Genomic DNA, 19753 nt, shown 5'->3' on the forward strand with positions numbered 1-19753 from the left:
AAAGGCAAAATTAGGTACTCAGGGTTGCCCTCTCTGCTGAAGCTGTATGATTTTTTTTATTGACATAGAAGTTCAAACATATCTAAGGAAATAAATGTGCGATAGCTCATAGTGCAACATTAAATGGAAAAATCTCCCAAGGAGGGCAAAGCACACTCCTAAGTAGAACAGCACATAAGTTAATTCTAACTTTGAAAAGTCTGTATTTATTGGTTTCTAGGCAAGTTCAAGGATAAAAGTTGTGCCATACTGGTTTAAATACCCTGAATTTTTCATCACCATAATCAAAACTACATTTACATTTAAAATTGGCTTGGTACTGCCAATGTATCTTTTATCATCAAAATCAAAAGTTTAGTTAAAGCTTTTAGTCCATTGAGACAGAGCAAATATTTCAACAGATGGAAAATGTTAAAAGTCAAGAATTCTGGCATTTGAAGATTCATATATAATTACCCTCCTCTAAAAACAAAACATCATGAAGAAAGCCAAAGAAACATGTTATCTCATAGGAAACCAACAACAAAACACAAAAATACAAAAATTACAATTCCTCTCCAATCTGTAAAATAAAATTTACTGAGCTACTTGAACTTTTTAAACTGCTCCAGATAACAGAGATGATTTCTTCTTGAAGTTATGGGAACACTATTTTCCTAAGTATGAAAAATACTCATCAGCATCTTACTCTATTCATCACAGACACATGGCTTTTCAGGGCAGAACACACAAAATTTTCATGTCACGTTGACAACCAAGCAGCTGAAGCAATTCATAATACAGTCTGATTTGAAGGAGCAGAAAGAAAAGCTCAACCTCTGTTTCAATTCAGTTTGAAAAAGGAGAATTCAAATAACTATTTCATGATAATTTGGACGTTAAATTTATATATTCATAGAAGCCTGTTTCCACGATTCCCTCTGGGCAGTAGTGTGTAGTGCTAGTCGCTCAGTCGTGTCCAACTCTCTGCGACCCCACAGACTGTAGCCCACCAGGCTCCTCTGTCCGTGGGGCTTCTCTGGTGGCTCAGACGGTAAAGAATCTGCCTGCAATGCAGGAGACCCAGGTTCTATGCCTGGGCTGGGGAGATCCCCTGGAGAAGGGAACGGCAACCTACTCCAGTATTCTTGCCTGGAGAATTCCATGATTCCCTCTATCTTGTCTAAACCATACCCTGTGAACTAACAACTGCTATTCCTATTATATGCCATCAAGTCAGCCTACCTTCATCACCTTCATATACGGAAACAAAAACCCCACAGATTTATATTTTAATTCTAAGCTCATATTCTGGGAAAGATAGACTGTCTACAGAGAAATAGCAAGAAGACATTTTATAATCCTATCTATGTAGAGTACATTTAATAAAGAATGCTCCCTAGGGCTTCCCTAGTAGATCAGTGGTAAAGAATCCACCTGCCAATGCAGAAGATAATGGGGTTCAATCCCTGATCTGGGAAGACCTGACATTTCAAGAAGGCACTAAGCCCATGGGCTACAACTATTGAGCCTGTGCTCTAGAGCCTGGGAACCATAACTACTGAGCCCTCACGCTGCAACTACTGAAGCCCACGTGCCCTAGAGCCCTGCTGTGCCAAGAAGAGAAGCCACCGCATTGAGAAGCCCGCACACTGCAACTCGAGAGTAGCTCTCATTGGCCACAACTAGAGAAAAGCCTGTGCAGCAATGAGACCCAGCACAGTATAAATAAATAAATAAAGTTAAAAAAAAAAAAAAAGAAATGCTCCCTAGAGAAAGGTAGCACTAAGGGCCAAGGAGACTGTGTATGTGTGTTTTGAGTGGGGACAGTTAGAACAAATGTCAGGAAAAAAAGGCTTGTACAGTGGTCCTCCTGGAAGTTTCCCTAGAGTAGGCCCTGACGACCCAACCAGAAGTCTAAAGTAAGAAGAAAAAACACTCTGCCAACCATGAGACTGACTTTCTTCCCCAAAGAGGGGAGTACTGGAGCACTGCTAACGTCTTCCCCATCACAGGGAAACTTTTTTGGACTGACAATTTTTAAGAACACTGAATTTTAAATTAAGCTACAAGAAGCACTAGAGTTGCACTTCAGCCTGCTCTCAATCACAGCAACTTTTATCTGTTTCATACAAAGGTCCTACAGCAGAAGTGTGAAAAATGCTGACAGAGAATAATACCATTGAATAATACCATTGCCTCCCTAGGGATGTCAAGAGAATCCAAGGACATAAACGTGTGAAATGCTTAGCACAGAGGTTTGCAGGCTATCAAAGCTCAGCAGCGGTTGGCTAGAACGATGATGCCGATAACAATTCGAATCTGCTGCAGAGGTAATTTAAAGAAAATGAAGCACAGATGTTCGTATGATTCCCTGTGTAGAAATTTTACACTTAACATCTCAAAAGCTTTTAAAAGATGATCACCTTCAATAGTTGCTTGCACCACAGAGTTTTAAAACTGGACGCACAGAGGGCAATGCCACAAAAAGGCTTACCTCTTCTTCTTGGTGATAATGAGCACATCATTAAAAAGGAAGAAGTAGACTTGCTGTTTGGACGTCCTTTTTGAGAAAAGCACCGTGTCTTCCACGTAGGCTGTCAACTCACCTCTTTTTACCAACCACCGGGAAGAGGAGACTAGAGGAAAAGGCTACAAAGAGAGAAACACTCAGTACCCAAAGCCAAAGTTAAGTCTTTTTAGGATTACTGAAAGTAAAGTATAAAACTTACATTCAAACAAATGATATGCCATTATTTTATAATAGTTCATATAATAGGTACATAATGGCAAAAACATAATTAGGGAACACATTCTTCAAGAGAAAATCAAAAGGAACAACTTATTTTCCAAATATAAAAAAACTATTAATATTAACTTGTCTATATAAAAACTGAAAGTCAGAAAATGTTACTGGGTCAACCAAAAACTGTTACCCTTCCATTAACTCTCAACTTTTTGAAAAAGACGACTGATAAGAAGTCACTTAAAAACGAAAAACCTCAAAATGAAATGTATTGGTATCAACTGCAGCCATTTCAAATACCACAAATCAGAATCTAAATATACCAAAAAATATTGTTAACTGTACTTAAAAAGAGACAAATGTAAAATAAGAGATAAATATAAAGGTTTGCATTTAATTCATGAATTAAAAAGACTTTATTCAAAAGGAAAGAAAAAAAAATCCCTGCAAATGTATGTTATGTCTATTGATTATCTACTTAGCTGTATTCTGGAGAACACATATTCTTAAAAGTTTATGGTAGTTTCCCTCATGGAAGTTAGTTCCTGAAAGCATCATGCCACTTTCTGGTTTTGAAAATGAACTTCTTCCAGAATAATCCATCTTAATCTCATAGAAAAGGCTATATTCAAGGAATCACATATTGCCTTTTCTTTATTCAGTTTACAGTTTCCAACTGGAAAACTCTCAAAACCTCAGAATAATCCTTACCCTTGAGAGTTCTTTTTTTTTTTTTTTTAATTACCAGAAATGCTTACTGCCAAAAATCTGATTTGAAACACGACATCCATAAAGTAAGCAAAAGTTCTTGGACACACAAAAGATAACTCTAGTAAGTGTGGTGCAACCAAATGTCAACCATTTCAGAGAATAATGATTAAAAATAGCCAAAGGAAATTGAGGATATAAGGGAGGAAATTTGAAGGCTAAGAAAGGATTTCATTTCTGTTTTTTTTAATTTATAAAGGACGTTTCTAAGAAGTCTGCTCACCAATATATACTTTTTTGGTTGGCCAAAAAGTTCTTTCAGTTTTTAAGTAAAAATAAAAGACACATTTTTCATTCTCATCAAGAACTTTACTGAACAGAATATTCACCATTTTGTTCCACTATCATCTGTCATTTTTCAGGCAACTTCATAATTTCATCTTCCCAAAACTCTTAATTTTTTTAGGCAAAGAACTAAGTGCCTAGAATTGAAATTTTTTTCCATTAAGAGAATTTTGTAAAGAATGAATTAGATGGAAATTCAAAGGTGCAATGTCTTGTGAATATGGCAGATGAATCAGAACCTCCCAGCCACGTTCTAACAGTTTTTGCCTGGTCATCAAAGAAACAGGCGGTCTTGCGTTATCCTGATGAAAGATTATGTGCTTTCTGTTGACTAATTCTGGGCACTTTGTGTTGAGTGCAGGTTTCAGTTGATCTAACTGGGAGCAGAACTTGTTGGAATCAATCCTTTGGTTTTCTGGAAGGAGTGCATAAGAGAGGTGAGCCAATCCAATCCCATCATACACACAACATCACCTTCTTTGAATGAAGACCAGCCTTTGGTATAGGTGGTGGTGGTTTATCATTTGTCCAGTGATCTCTTCCATTTATGTGCAGTGTTCACTTTTCATTGCCCATCACAAAAATGGGGCATTTTCATTATTTAAGTAGAGAATTGCATGGGGAAAGACGGTCAAGAAGTTTTTTTTTTTTCATTTTAACTTATGTAGAACCCAAACATCAAAGCAATTAATATAATCAAGCTGGTGTACATCATTTTCAATGCTTGACTTGGATATTTTGTGTATGTCAGCTATCCCCCATTTGGTATAACATTGAGCTTTCTTAATTAATGTCTTGATTTGGTCGCTATCAATTTCAACTGGTCTACAATTCAGCAAGAAACTTCACAAACCACATCTGATATACTCAATCAGTCACAGCATCTTCTCCATATACCACACCAATCTTTTTTTATTTTTGCATTTTAGTCGCAATTTTACCTTTCCTGAAATAATAAGGCATAATATGCAGAAAACGTTGCTTTTTCTTCCATCTTCAATATTAAAATGGCTACACAAAAATTCATCAATTTTGATGTTTTTTTCCCCTAAATGCACACTGAAGTGACAGCTGTCATAGTACAATCTAACAAAGTTGTTTTGAATTAAGTTAAAGACAACTAAGCATTATTAGAGCTATCTTGTGAAAAAAAAAAAAAAAAAAAACCCAACAACAAAAAAAAAACATTTTGGCCAATCCATATTTTCCTGAAGATTTAACAAAGGAAGATGAAAGATTATGGCTGATCTTAAAATTTCAAAAGTGTCTAATAAAAGAGTTCATATAGTTATCAGCCTCCAAAGTCAAATCAGTCTATGGCTGAGACTTAAAAGTAATTTAGGAGGATCCCCACCAGCAAACACGAGAGGTCACAAATAATCAGCGTCAGGTTAGGTCCTGCCACAGGACTATAATTTACAAGATAACACTGCAATCGTGCCATAGACTGTATAGGACGAACCAATATGTACGTGCCACCCTATGTCTATTCTTAGTTTAGAGGACAAGGGGAGAAAAAGTTTTTTAAACTTTTATTCTTGAAATAGATTGAGTTTTTGTTTTGTCTTATTTTTTAGATTGAGTTTTATGGACACATGGCAACCCACTCCAGTGTTCTTGCCTGGAGAATCCCAGGGACAGAGGAGCCTGGTGGGCTGCCGTCTATGGGGTCGCACAGAGTCGGACACGACTGAAGCGACTTAGCAGCAGCAGCAGCATAACCCACTAGGCAAGAATAAATTTCCCATGTATACCTAAAATTGACAGTGGCTTTCTCCAAAGAAGACATAGAAATGGCCAATAAGCACATGGAAAGATGTTCAACATCACTAGTTATTAGAGAAATGCAAATCAAAACTACAAGAAGGACTTCCCTGGTGGTACAGTGGATAGGAATCCATCTGCCAATGCAGGGGACACAGGTTCAATCCCTGATCTGGGAAGATTCCACATGCTGGGGAACAGCTGAGCCCATGCACCACAACTACTGAGCCTGTGCTCCAGAGCCTGCGAGATACAACTACTGATACTGAGCCCACGTGTTCCACCTACTGAGCTTGTGTGCACAACTACTAAAGCCCACACTCCTGGAGCCTGTGATCTGCAACAAGAGAAGCCACCGAAATGAGAAGCCCACGCACTTCAATCAAGAGTGGCTCCCACACACTGCAACTACAGAAAGCTCACACATGGCAATGAAGACCCAGAGCAGTCAACAAGAAAGAAAGAAAAAACTACAATGAGGTATTACCTAACACTGCTCAAAATGGCCATCATCAAAATTTATACAAACAATAAATGCTGGAAAGGGTGTACAGGAAAGAGAATCCTTCTACATTCCTGTTGGTGGGAATATAGATTGGTACAGCCACTATGGAGAACAATATGGAAGTTCCTGAAAAAATTAAACCATATGAACCAGTAATCCTATTTTTAGGCATATACCCTGAAGAAACCATAATTTGAAAGGATGCGTGCACCCTGATGTTCACTGCAGCATTACTGATGACAGCCAGGACATGGAAGCAACCTAAATGTCCACTGACCAAAGAATGGATAAAGAATATGTGATACATATATACAATGGAATATTACTCAGCCAAAAATAGGAACGAAATAGTGCCATTTGTAGAAACGTGGATGAACCTAGGGACTGTCATTCAGGGTGAAATAAGTCAGAAAGAGAAAAACAAATACTGTATAATATTGCTTATATGTGTAATCTAGAAAAATGGTAGAGATGAACCTGTTTGCAAAGCAGGAATAGAAACAGACATAGAGAACAAACTTTCAGTTACCAAGGGCTGAAGGGAGAGTGGGATGAACTGGGAGACTGAAGTTGACATATATACACTACTGTGCATAAAACAGATAACTGATGAGAATCTACTGTACAGCACAGGGAACTCTATTCAATACTAAATAACAGGAAGAGGGCATTATAACAGACGTGCGTGTGTTGTTTTTAGCGAGTACTCAGCATCTTCTAAGAAAAATCATGGGTCATGTTTCTGCATTTAAAATGTTACAGTCAGGATGTCATAGCGGAACAGTTTACATTAATCTTCAAGTCAGGACATCTAGACCCTCGTCCTGATTCTGCCACCATAAGTCAAACGACCCTATTAGTGATTAATTATTCTCTGGGCTGTATTTTCCTCATTTATAAAAGGGTGTATCAGTGACCCTGAAACCATATGACACAGTAGAGAGTTATCTGCATAAAGCCATCATTACTCTAATTCCGCCACACAAACAAGGAACCCGTTTACTATGAAAAAAATATGACCAGTCACTTAAATTAAATTCAAGAGGCATCAAGAGAAATAAAATCACAACCATGAGCACTCATATCCATTAAGGATTCAACTGTGAGCAACAAAGGACTTGACAATGGCCTAGCTGTCATTTCCTTCTTTGTTTATCCTCTCGTTTGCCCCTGAGCAGTAAGAGACACGCAGCAACATGCAGCACACAGGCAAAAAAAGAATTATGTAGGAAAAACAAAAGTGAAAAGAATAATCCACTAATAATCCTTTCTGCCAACTGGGAAAGGAGCCCCCTTATTTGACTGAGGAGAAATACCCTAGTCCAGTTCATGGGATACCACTATTTTGCAGGACACTTTGGCTCAGACACTAAAGAATCTGCCTACAATGCAGGAGACTCAGGTTCAATCCCTGGGTTGGGAAGATCCCCTGGAGAAGGGAATGGCCACCCACTCCAGTATTCTTGCCTGGAAAATTCCATGGACAGAGCGGCCTGCTGGGCTACAGTCCATACAGTCCATGGAATTAAGAGTTGGACACGACTGAGCAACCAACACTTTCACTTTTTTTTTTTTTTGAGAGCAGGAAAGAAATCTCCTTTCCAGTCTAAAAATTCTATCATTTTACTACGTTACCTCAAGTTTAATCTCTTCTGAGGAGGAAAAAAAAACTTCTAGTTAGATAATACCTAACTCATTGGTTTAGAGAAAGGTCACTTTACCTGGGATAAGCAAGAGCAGAATTACCCACAACAAGGTATCTGCTGCTCTGCCTGCCAGCCTCTGTGTAATCAATTTATGACCCCGCTTTGACAAGCGAATTCCTCTACACTTTGTTATTCTCCACTATCTCCCTATTCACTGAAGATTTCAACAAAAGCAGTAATAAATCTGTTCATGAAGAAGTACGAGAGAGTACCTTAATTTTAAATTCCAGCTGGGAGTTAATTGTGTACATCATTTCCGTCCTTTCCATCTTCCGGGCTCCTTCATTGCAGAGTCGCACCAACTGGAAACAGAATAATCAGGGAGGGTTAAGAGGTGAAGGAGAGAAACCTCACTTTCAAATGCAGATCTTGCAGGAAATAATTAGCACTTTGGAAAACTCCAGACAGTTCAAGAATTTACAGCTTCACAGTCGAGACTCTGCACCCAGTGGGAAGTGGTGTCATTAGGATGTGCAGACAGAGGAAGAATGTCCTGAGAATTTTCAGGGACAGACAGCCTCGTGTTATGTGTGTTACCACATGACATGCTTCACATACATGAGGCAGGTTCGTCGCGTGGTCCAATCTGTCCGTTCTGCCCCCGGTCCTTGCCTTCACCCATGGGAACCCCACCAACCTCAGGGCAAGCTGCACCTCTCTCTCTTCAAATCAGAGCAGCTGAGGGCAGAATACCGGACTTCAAAGGCAAATTCTCAGCTGAATGCTACGCTCAAAACAAGTGACAGGTAAGCTGGATGCTGGAAGAGGACAGCCTTCCACTGGGACCTAATAGTCAGTGATTCTTCAAGCTGAGGGGAATGCAGTTTAATTAGCACTACTGAGTTATCTACAAATAGATGGACTAATAGTCCTTGGATGAGTAGTTGTGATACTGTGATTTGTAATAAAACAGATATTTTTGTCTTTTATCCACTGTTTCTGGCACATGGCTCCTAAAACCCTTGTAATGTCCTATATAAGAGCCTTGGGGGCTTCTTTGGCTATAATTTAGTATTGTTACCAGTTTCTGAAATAGCTCCAGGACATAAAAGTGAAGTGGGTATCTTCTGTTATTCATAACAAGCCCCTTTCAACCTTGTCTGAATTTATATTAATCAGGCGACTTTTGGAAAGTCCCTAAAGATGGGGTTGGTTGTCAGGGGAACCATTCAAATAATTAGAGAAAAGACTGGAACTTTCAGGCCTACCACCTGACCTCCAGGGAGGGAAGAGAGGCTAGATATGACTTGATCACTACCGAGCAGTGGTTTAAATAAATCATGTCCATGTAAAGAAGCCTCCATAAAAACCGCTGAATTTTGGAAAGGGGAGAATTTCCGGGTTGGTAAGAAGATGGCCATCTCAAACTCTGAGGATAGGACATCCGGAGCTTGGGACCCTTCTGGACCTCACCCTATCTCTTCCTCTGGCTGTTCACTCATATTCCTCAGCATCCTTTGTAACAAACCACTAATCTAGTAAGTAAACTGTTTTCCTGAGTTCTATGAGCCCCTCGAGCAAGTTAATCAAACCTAAGCGGGGGGTGGGGGGTGGGAACTTCTGATTTATAACCAGTGGGTCAGAAGCACAGGTAACTTGTGAAGAGTAACTACAGTGAAGTCTGGGGTGTGGCCTGCTGGGCCTGAGTCCTTATCCTGTGGGATGGGCTATCTCCAGGGGGAGTGAAAACTGAATTGAATAGAGTAAGCCACGTGGGCTTCCCAGGCGGCACTAGTGGTAAAGAACCTGCCTGCCAATGCAGGAGACGTAAGAGACACGCATTGGATCCTTGAGTCGGGAAGATCCCCTGGAGGAGGGCACGGCAACCCACTCCAGTATTCTTGCCTGGAGAATCCATGGACAGAGGAGCCTGGTGGGCCACAGAGTCCGTGGGGCCACACAGAGTCGGACACGACTGAAGTGATTTAGCACGCACGCATGCACAAGCCACCCAGCTGGTAGGGCAGAATTGCTCAGTGTGGGGAAAGCCTGCACACATTTGGTGACCACAAGTGTCAGAAGTGAAGCGTTCTGTGGGTAGAGTATTGAGCACAGAGGATCCACCCAAGAGTTTCTCCTTTACATTGTACTTAATATATAATTATTAGTTTGCTGACCTAAACCAAAAGAAATTTTGTATTGTTAATTTCTCATTAACTGAAAAATCTATAAAACATGCCCATAACAAGGATCATTGGCCATAAAGACAGTGTGATTGTTAAAAACAGAAGCTAGAAATTCTGGTTAGATTTACTTTAATATTGGTGCTTTATTATAATGTAGCTCCCACTATCAAAAGAAATGTTAACACATAAGTAAACAAAACAGGCCATAAAAGGCTCTGACCTAGTCCTACTTCATGGAGGTAACTGGAAACAAGATAGGTTACACACTTCCTCTTTTTTTCCCATGATTATATGAACATATAAGTACATACATATAATGTGTAAAAATTCTTTTATTTTTGTAAATGGATTGCCCAATGCTTGTCTGTGACTTAATTTTTTTCACTTGACAATATTTCTCCTTATCATTCACTGAAAAACAAGTTTATTTTGTACCTGGTATATGTCAGGTGCTAGGGTAGGAACATTTAAGAGATATACAATCCCTACTGTCATAAAAGAAGGGCAGACACAATAATCAGAGACTGAAATCTTAAGGAAGAAACTGGGGGGCAGGGGTCCAGGGAGGAAGAAGGTGGGGAGAGAGGCAGGCCCTCTCCTTAAAGGCCCTCTGAGCTGCACCGAAGGACAAAGGTAGCGGTAGCACACAATCAAGGGACAGCACTGTGAACACAGTGCACAATCAAGGGTCCAGGCAGAGTGAACATCAGAAGCAGATTGCTGTGTGCCTGAGAAAGTAAGATCCTGACGCAGGAAAATGGCACAAGAGGAAACTGAAGGACCAGCCAAGGTCAAAGCATGCAGGTTCTTTCGGCGTGTGCGTTGTATTCTAAGTGCAAAGAGAAGCCACCAGCAGGCTTTCAGCAAAGCAGTGGCAGGATGCAATACATGCTGTGAGCACATGTGCTTTCACAGCACACCTATTCCATTCCCAATTGATGGACGCTTGGACGATTTCCAAGCACTTAACAGATACTCTGGGCTTAAAGTGTATGCCTATCTTCAGTTCCAGTATATCTTTAGGTCCCAGTGGTATGAAGAGTTCACTGATGCAGGGACTGATGGTCCACCTGATCAAAGCTAGGAGCTGAGGGACTTCCCTGCTGGTCCAAAGAATCTGCCTTCCAATGTAGGGGACACAGGTCCCATCCCTGGTCGGGCAACTAAGACCCTACATGCCTTGGGGCAACTAGACTGCCCGCTCACAGTAACTACTGAGCCCACACACCACAACTAGAGATGCCCATGTGCTGCACTGAGGAAAGCCTGCACACCTCAACAAAGACCCAGCACAGCCAAACAAGACAACTCAGAAAGCACAGAGCCAAAAACACTCTGGCTGGGCTTAGGAGCAACCTGCAGTTAAAGTATCCTAAAAGGATTCAGACAGATAAATAGCTGAGCTGCTTGGGACATTTTTAAGATTTCTTTTATTTGTAGTTACCCAATCTGTGTTCCCAGACTTCCATCGTGGCTTGTTCCCCAAGCTCTACCTCCAGCTACCTGGATGGTATCTCTTCTCAGATGTACCACTGTCATCTGAAACTCAAAATGGGAATGCCCAAACCTGAACACCACCTTCATCTCTCCCTGTTCCAGCCCCATGTTCTCTACGTCAGTGACTGACCCCAGCATAATCCATTTCCCCAAGTCAAAAAGCTAGGCCCTCACCACTCAGGCGTGCCCCTCTCCCTTGTCCTCTATCCAAACAGTTCATAGTATCTCCTTAATGCTGTGACCTCCAGAAAAACATGTTCAGTCTTTATAAGTTCAAATCTGATCATGTTACTCCTCAGCTTGAAATCTTTAAAAGGCTCTTTGAAGCTTCCAGAATTAAATCTCACCAAGACCAGGATCTGGCACCTACTTACCGGATCCTGCTTCTGCTAAAGGCCTGTCTTGCCAAAGGCCCTCCCTCTCCCATGTCCTTCACACTTTTGATGTGTTTCCCTCCACCTGAATGCCCTTCACCCCACTCTGTCCAACTGACTCCTTCTTATCTAGATTTATACCACTCTATTTGCCTTTCAGATCTCATCTTGGGTATTACTTTTCTTAAAAGACTGGAGAACAGAGACCGAAATGTCCATATCTGTTAGTTAAGTGCCTGGCCCAGTGCCTAAGACACAAGGAATACTCAGCAAATAGCAAATGTTAATGTGTAAACTTTAAGAATTCTTAAAGAGATGGGAATACCAGATCACCTTACCTGCCTCCTGAAAAACCTGTATGCAGGTCAAGAAGCAAGAGTTAGAACTGGACATGGAACAACAGACTGGTTCCAAATCAGGAAAGCAGTACGTCAAGGCTGTATATTGTCACCCTGCTTATTTAACTTATATGTAGAGTACATCATGTAAAATGCCAGGCTGGATGAAGCACAAGCTGGAATCAAGATGGTAGGGAGAAATAGCAATACCTCAGATATGCAAATAACAGCACCCTAATGGCAGAAAGCGAAGAGGAACTAAAGAGCCTCTTAATGAAGGTGAAACAAGAGAATGAAAAAGCTGGCTTGAAACTCAGCATTCAAAAAACTAAGATTATGGAATCCAGTACCATCACTTCATGGCGAATAGATGGGGAAAAAGTGAAAACAGCGACAGACTTTATTTTCTTGGGCTCCAAAATCACTGCAGATGGTGACTGCAGCCACGAAATGAAAAGACACTTGCTCCTTGGAAGGAAAGTTATGACCAACCTAGACAGTGTATTAAAAGCAGAAACATCACTTTGCTGACAAAGGTTTGTCTAGTCAAAGCTATACTTCTTCCAGTATCATGTAGGGATGTGAGAGTTGGACCATAAAGAAGGCTGAGTGCCAAAGAATTGATGCTTTTGAACTGTGATGCTGGAGAAGACTCTTGAGAGTCCCTTGGACTCCAAGGAGATCAAACAGTCAATCCTAAAGGAAATCAGTCCTGAATATTCATTGGAAGGACTGATGCTAAAGGTGAAGCTCCAATACTTTGGCCACATGATGCAAAGAGCTGACTCACTGGAAAAGCCCCTGATGCTGGGAAAGATTGGGGGTAGGAGGACAAGGGGCAACAGAGGATGAGATGGTTGGATGGCATCATCAACTCAATGGACATGAGTTTGAGCAAACTCTTGGAGATAGTGAAGGACAGGAAGCCTGGCATGCTGCAGTACACAAGGTTGCAAAGAGTAGGACACAACTGAACAACAATGCATAAACTGCATTCAGAGATCATTTACAAATACTTTAAAAAAAGGGGGGACATATAGACCAATGGAACAAGATAGAAAGCCCAGAGATAAACCCAGGTATCTATGGACACCTTACCTTTGACAAAGGAGGCAGGAATATAAAATGGGGAAAAGATAGTCTCTTCAATAAGTGGTGCTAGGGAAACTGGACAGCTACATGTAAAAGAATGAAATCAGAACACTTCCTAACCCTATACACAAAGATAAACTCAAAGTGAATTAAGACCTAAATATAAGACCAGAAACCATAAAACTTTTAGAGAAAAACATAGGCATAACAATGTATAATATAAAACATAGAAAGATCCCCTATTACCCACCTCCTAGAATACTGGAAATAAAAACAAAAATAAACAAGTGGCACCTAATTAAGCTTAAAAGCTTTTGCACAGCAAAGAAACTACAAACAAGGTGAAAAGACAGCCCTTAGAATGAGAGAAAATACTAGCAAATGAAATAACTGACAAAGGATTGATTTCCAAAGTATATAAGCAGCTCCTACAACTGAATACCAGAAAAACTCAATCAAAAAGTGGGCAGAAGACCTAAAGAGACATTTCTCCAAAGAAGACTTACAAATGTCTAACAAACATATGAAAAGATGCTCAACATCAAATTGCAAATCAAAACTACAAAGAGGTATCACCTCACACCAGTCAGAATGGCCATCGTCAAAAAGTCTACAAACAATAAATGCTGGAGAGGGTGTGGAGAAAAGGGAACCGTTTTGCAATGTTGGTAGGAATGTAAATTGATACAGCCACTATGGAAGACAATATGGAGATTCCTCAAAAAACTGGGAGTAGAACTACCATATGATCCAGCAATCCCAGTATTGGGCATGTACCCTGAGAAAACCAAAATTGAAAAAGGCACATGTACCCCAATGTTCACTGCAACACTATTTATATAATAGCTAATACATGGTAGCCACCTAGATAGCCAACATCAGATGAATGGATAAAGAATCTGGTACATGTATACAATACAATATTACTTAGTCATAAAAAATGAATCCATTTGAGTCGGTTCTAACGAGCTGGAAGAACCTACAGCCTATTATACGGAGTGAAGTAAGTCAGAAAAACAAATATCGTATATTTCTCATATATATGGAATCTAGAAAGACAGTACTGATGAACCTATTTACAGGGCAACAGTGGAGATACAGACATAGAGAACAGACTTCTGGACATGGGTTAGGAGCAGGAAGGTGAGGGTATGACAAATGGAGAGAGTACAGAAGCATATACCCTGCTATGTATAAAATAGGTAACCAATGGGAATTTGCTGTATGACTCAAGGGCTTTGTAACAACCTAGAGGGGTGAGAAAGGATGGGAGGTGGGAGGGCATTTAAAGAGGGAGGGGACACATGTATACCTGTGGCTGACGCATGTTGATGTATGGCAGAAGCCAACGCAATATTGTGAAGCAATTTTCCTTCAATTAAAAACAAATAAGTTTGGGGGAAAAAAAGGTGGGGAGACAAACTCATTGTAAAAGACCCTGATGCTGCGAAAGACTGAAGGCAAAAGGAGAAGGGAGTAGCAGAGGGTGAGGTGGTTAAATAGCATCACCAACTCAATGGACATGAATTTGAGCAACCTCCAGGAGATAACGGAGGACAGAGGAGCCTGGCGTGATGCAGTCCATGGGGTGGAAAAGAGCTGAACATGACTCAGTGACTGAACAACAACAACTGGCTACTGGCTTCTGCACTGGGTAGTGCAATTCTACAACTGTTTTCCATATCATCTGAGCAAGAAATTGCACCGCTGTTCTTGTGCTGGGAAGTTGCCAGCCCTGAGAAGAGCACAGCTCTAGAATTTCTCATAAGAAAATGGTCTCAGACTTGCTCATGTACCTATGTAGTGTATTCTCTTGATCAACGTTCCTCTTCCTCAAACTACAAGGATAAATGTTAATTTTATACTCTTCGGGTGGGAAATGGTGGCAAACTAATAATGAAAAATTTTCCAAAAGGTAAAAAAATAAATAAATAAATAAAAAGGGGGTGGGGGACAATTCCTTTATCCCTTTTTAAAATGGAAGAGAAAATGGAAAATAAATTCATCATCTTTATTTCCTAAACTTCCAAATATCAAGTTCATCAGCCACCACTTTTGAAGGCATATTAAAAACAAAAACATTCCCCAAGCATCTCAAGCAATGGTATCCTCAGTGGACTCTGTTTAGTGACTATTTTAAGGGACAAGCACTAATTAGGATATGTGTGCTCTCGTATTTTCCGTAAAATCAGCCTCTGCATATTGAAACTGTGCCTTCCTTCAACATCTGTCAAAGCTTTATTAAATTTAGTTCACTAAATTTTTTGCTTCAGGCAAAACTTATGTGGGGAAAAAACCTCAATCTCTCTAATGAAGTATAAATAAAAACAAAATATTTTCAGTTTGTCAAATTCACAAAGATGAAAAGAATATTAGATGCTGGGGAGTATGGAGAAAGATAAGATACTTAGAAATACTTCCGGTTGTCATGGACACAGGGACAATTTTTCTTACAGGTACTTGGGGGCCCTTAAAACATACCAAGCTTTCCTCCCCAATAAACCCACTTCTGGAAACTTTACAACAGAAATCATCGGAGGAGCACAGTCATTTATGCAAGGCCACGCAGCACAATTAGAGCAGTAAATGAAACGGGCACCACATGAATCCATGTTTAAATGTACATTTACATTCACTGGAAGCACACACCATAAAATGACAACAGTCATTACTTTCAACAAGACTACTAATACATTTTGTTTTCTCTTATTTCAAACTTTCAAATTTTCTGTAATGGGCACTTACTACTTTTAAAAATGTACCTTTGTAAACTTTACATACATTCTTTCAGAGCAATACTTAAAGAGTGAAAACAAAACAACAAAACATTAATTCCTCCCTGCCACACTCCTGTCTCTTCACCATCAGCAATCACAGCTGAAAGTTTGAGTGTGATTCTAAATACTATTTCTGACACACATATGGATATAAACGCATTTTATTATCTAGATGTCATTAGGCTATTTGTTCTCTTCTGCAACTTCATGTTCTTCACTTAACAATACAGCTTAGAGATCTTTTCATGTTAACAGATATCTACCTCTTTGTAAACAGCTGAAGCAGTAAGTTACAGGAAAAGATTCAGGAGGACTTGGCTCTTCTGCCACTAGCAGAAGAGCTTAGAACTTAATACTATCTCCAAATAGAAGTAGAATTTTTATGAGGTATGAAGTAAAGCAGTTATCCTCTTTCTGTGGGAGAGTAAATAGAAGACAACAGCAGGGGAGATTTCACTGGCATCAGAAACCATCTCTTAACCACCACTCCTTAGAAACAGACAGCTCTGCACCAGCTAAACTATCAGGCTCCCAGGAAATTTCCCTCCTCGCAGCTTCACCTCCCGCACAGGAGCAGAAAATCAGAAAGTACATACATGTTTCACTTGATAGAAACATCTTGTTTTTGGGTTGTTTGACTAAGTTAATAAGTCTCTCCAAATGCCCCAATTCAGAAAAATTGTCACCATCATTTCATCAATCAGATCAGTCGCTCAGTCGTGTCCGACTCTTTGCGACCCCATGAATCGCAGCACGCCAGGCCTCCCTGTCCATCACCAACTCCCGGAGTTCACTCAGACTCACATCCATCGAGTCAGTGATGCCATCCAGTCATCTCATCCTCTGTCGTCCCCTTCTCCTCCTGCCCCCAATCCCTCCCAGCATCAGAGTCTTTTCCAATGAGTCAACTCTTCGCATGAGGTGGCCAAAGTACTGGAGTTTCAGCTTCAGCATCATTCCTTCCAAAGAAATCCCAGGGCTGATCTCCTTCAGAATGGACTGGTTGGATCTCCTTGCAGTCCAAGGGACTCTCAAGAGTCTTCTTCAACACCACAGTTCAAAAGCATCAATTCTTTGGCACTCAGCCTTCTTCACAGTCCAACTCTCACATCCATACATGACCACAGGAAAAACCATAGCCTTGACTAGACGAACCTTTGTTGGCAAAGTAATGTCTCTGCTTTTGAATATGCTATCTAGGTTGGTCATAACTTTCCTTCCAAGGAGTAAGCGTCTTTTAATTTCATGGCTGCAGTCACCAACTGTAGTGATTTTGGAGCCCAGAAAAATAAAGTCTGACACTGTTTCCACTGTTTCCCCATCTATTTCCCATGAAGTGGTGAGACCAGATGCCATGATCTTTGTTTTCTGAATGTTGAGCTTTAAGCCAACTTTTTCACTCTCCACTTTCACTTTCATCAAGAGGCTTTTGAGTTCCTCTTCACTTTCTGCCATAAGGGTGGTGTCATCTGCATATCATGAACAATTTCACTGAAGTATTACTTGCACTAGGCAAATACATTTCATTAGCATTTTAATCACCAAAAAACATATTACTCATTTTTCCCCAAGAATGAATAACTATTTAGAGAGACTTGCCCAAGGGCCTTAGGTGGAATCTGCTTCTAAAAAATTTGGGCCTCAACACACAAAATTTCACTGTAAAATAAGTGCTGGGAACTCTCAGTTTCTCTCATTTCAGAAAGAGCAAGCAAGTGAAAGTCTGCATTTTGATTTCGAACCATAAACACTCTATGTGCACAATCTTTTTGTTAAGAATACTGACATTGTTTTCCCATCTATAAAAACTCATTGGTAACTTGCACAAATGAAAAAGAAGATGAATCCTTGAGTTGGCGGTACTGATGACCTCAGTTTCCTACAACACTTAGAGACTGAGGTTATAATCCTGATGTTCATGACTCCTACGCAAGAGAGAAAAATGCTGTCCTAGAGAAAACACTTGCTTAGGCCACTCGAACAGCAATTCTTCACAGAGGGTCTTCCATATAGTAAGTATCAAGGTAGTGCCTGCTTAGTTGCTTCCGTCGTGTCTGACTCTGTGCGACCCACAGACTCTAGCCCACCGGCTCCTCTGTCTATGGGATTCTCCAGGCAAGAATACTCGAGTGGGTTCTCATGCTCTCCTCCAGGGGATCTTCCCAACCCAGGAATCAAACCCACGTTTGTTAAGTCTCTTGCATTGGCAGGCAGATTCTTTACCACTACCGTCACCTGGGAAGCCCTGTGTCAAGGTAAGGCAGTTAATTTTTGCCAGCCTGCCCTAAAAGCACCAGAGCCAAATCAAGTGAAACAGAGATGCCTAAAGGAACATAGCAGTCTACTCAAACTGGGACGTGAAAGTCTCGAAAAAATTAGGTATCGTTCCTAATTCAGTTCAATCACTACTACCTTCCTCCTTTTTCTGTGTGAATTTTTTTTCCAGCTTCTCAGTTACAACCAAACAGAATCTGACAATCTCTTTCATATCCAAGACTCAACTTCTCCATGTAGCTTCTCCTAAAGATGCCCCCATCCACTACAGGATTTGGGGTCCTGGAGGAGAAACCCACAGGCAGTAGGACCATAGGCAACTTCATACCTGTCAGGCTAAGTTTCTTCACTTAGTGTTTCGCAAAGTGGGATATGTGTATCTCCTTCTCTGATGGAGCAAGAGATGCATTCAAGTGGTTGGCAGATCACTATGGTTTAAATGTTCACATCCTCCCAAAATACATTTTGAAATCTTAACTCCCAAAGATGATGGTACTACGAAGTGGGGACCTTTGGGAGTTGCTCAGAAGTCATGGTATAGAGCCCACATGAATGGGATTGTGCTTTATATAAGAGGCCCCAAAGAGCCGCCTTGCTTCCTTCTGCCTTGTCAAGGCTATGAGAAGTCTGCAATCTGGCTGCAAGAGGGATCCCAGCCAACTCTGCTTGTTCCCTGCTCTTAGACTTCCATCCTCCAGAACTGAGAAAGAAATTTGCTGTTTATAAGCCAATCAGTCTGTGGTACTTTGTTCTAGCAGCCCAAATGGGCTAAGACACAGATAAACTAATTTTTAGTATAAAAATATGTTAGAAAAATGAACAACTAGCTTATAAAACTCATGATTTTGTAGTAATTATTGGCAAGGATGAGGATAAATAAAATGGAGTCAGTTTAAAGTTGACTGAGGGACTTCCCTGGTGGTCCAGTGGTGGCTCTTTCTTTGCCTTCCAAAGCATGGGGTGCAGGTTCAATCCTTAGTCAGGGAACTAAGATCCCACAAGCCTTGGGGTCAAGAACCCCAAATATAAAAAAGAAGCAATAATGTAGCAAATTCAATAAAGACTTTAAAAACGGTTCACATAAAAGTATTTAAAAAATAAAGTTGAAACAATGAAATTCAACATAAAGTTCAATTGATAAAGTTGATAGAAAGAAACAGTGCTTCATAGTCAAGTATCACAAAGACGCACAAAACTCGAGGCAGCTTAGAGATGCTTAGGATGCTTCTGTGATCATGAGCTTTGCTCTCCTGGGTCTAGCTCATCTCATATCCTCACTGATTCTCAAACCTTCAGCTGCTTTTTCTCAGCGAACTGTTCCTATTAGCATTTAAACATACCCACAATTTTCTAATCTTTAAACAAAAGACCCTCCCTCACTTCCCTTTCAACTATAGCTTCTCTTTCAACTCATTTTACCCTCACAGCCCAATAGTTGAAACAGCTATACTAACTGGCTGCACAGTTTCATCCTCCACTTATTCCTCAACATGCTCCAAACTGGCTTCCACACCTACCCTGC

At 40.5% G+C, this 19753-nt stretch overlaps 1 protein-coding gene across 2 annotated transcripts in view; it reads right to left on the reverse strand.

Annotated features, from left to right (window-relative positions):
* Window positions 1–19753, reverse strand: part of ARHGEF26 (Rho guanine nucleotide exchange factor 26) — a 162628-nt gene that overhangs the window by 37367 nt on the left and 105508 nt on the right. For both annotated transcript variants that reach the window (XM_027543198.1, XM_027543192.1), the window contains 2 exons: window positions 7966–8055; window positions 2477–2631 (listed from right to left, as the gene is read on the reverse strand). In XM_027543198.1, coding sequence (XP_027398999.1) covers window positions 2477–2631; window positions 7966–8055 — 245 coding nt within the window. The remainder of the gene's footprint in view (window positions 1–2476; window positions 2632–7965; window positions 8056–19753) is intronic.

This window comes from Bos indicus x Bos taurus, chromosome 1 (genome assembly GCF_003369695.1).
Source record: "Bos indicus x Bos taurus breed Angus x Brahman F1 hybrid chromosome 1, Bos_hybrid_MaternalHap_v2.0, whole genome shotgun sequence".
Taxonomy (NCBI): Eukaryota; Metazoa; Chordata; class Mammalia; order Artiodactyla; family Bovidae; genus Bos; species Bos indicus x Bos taurus.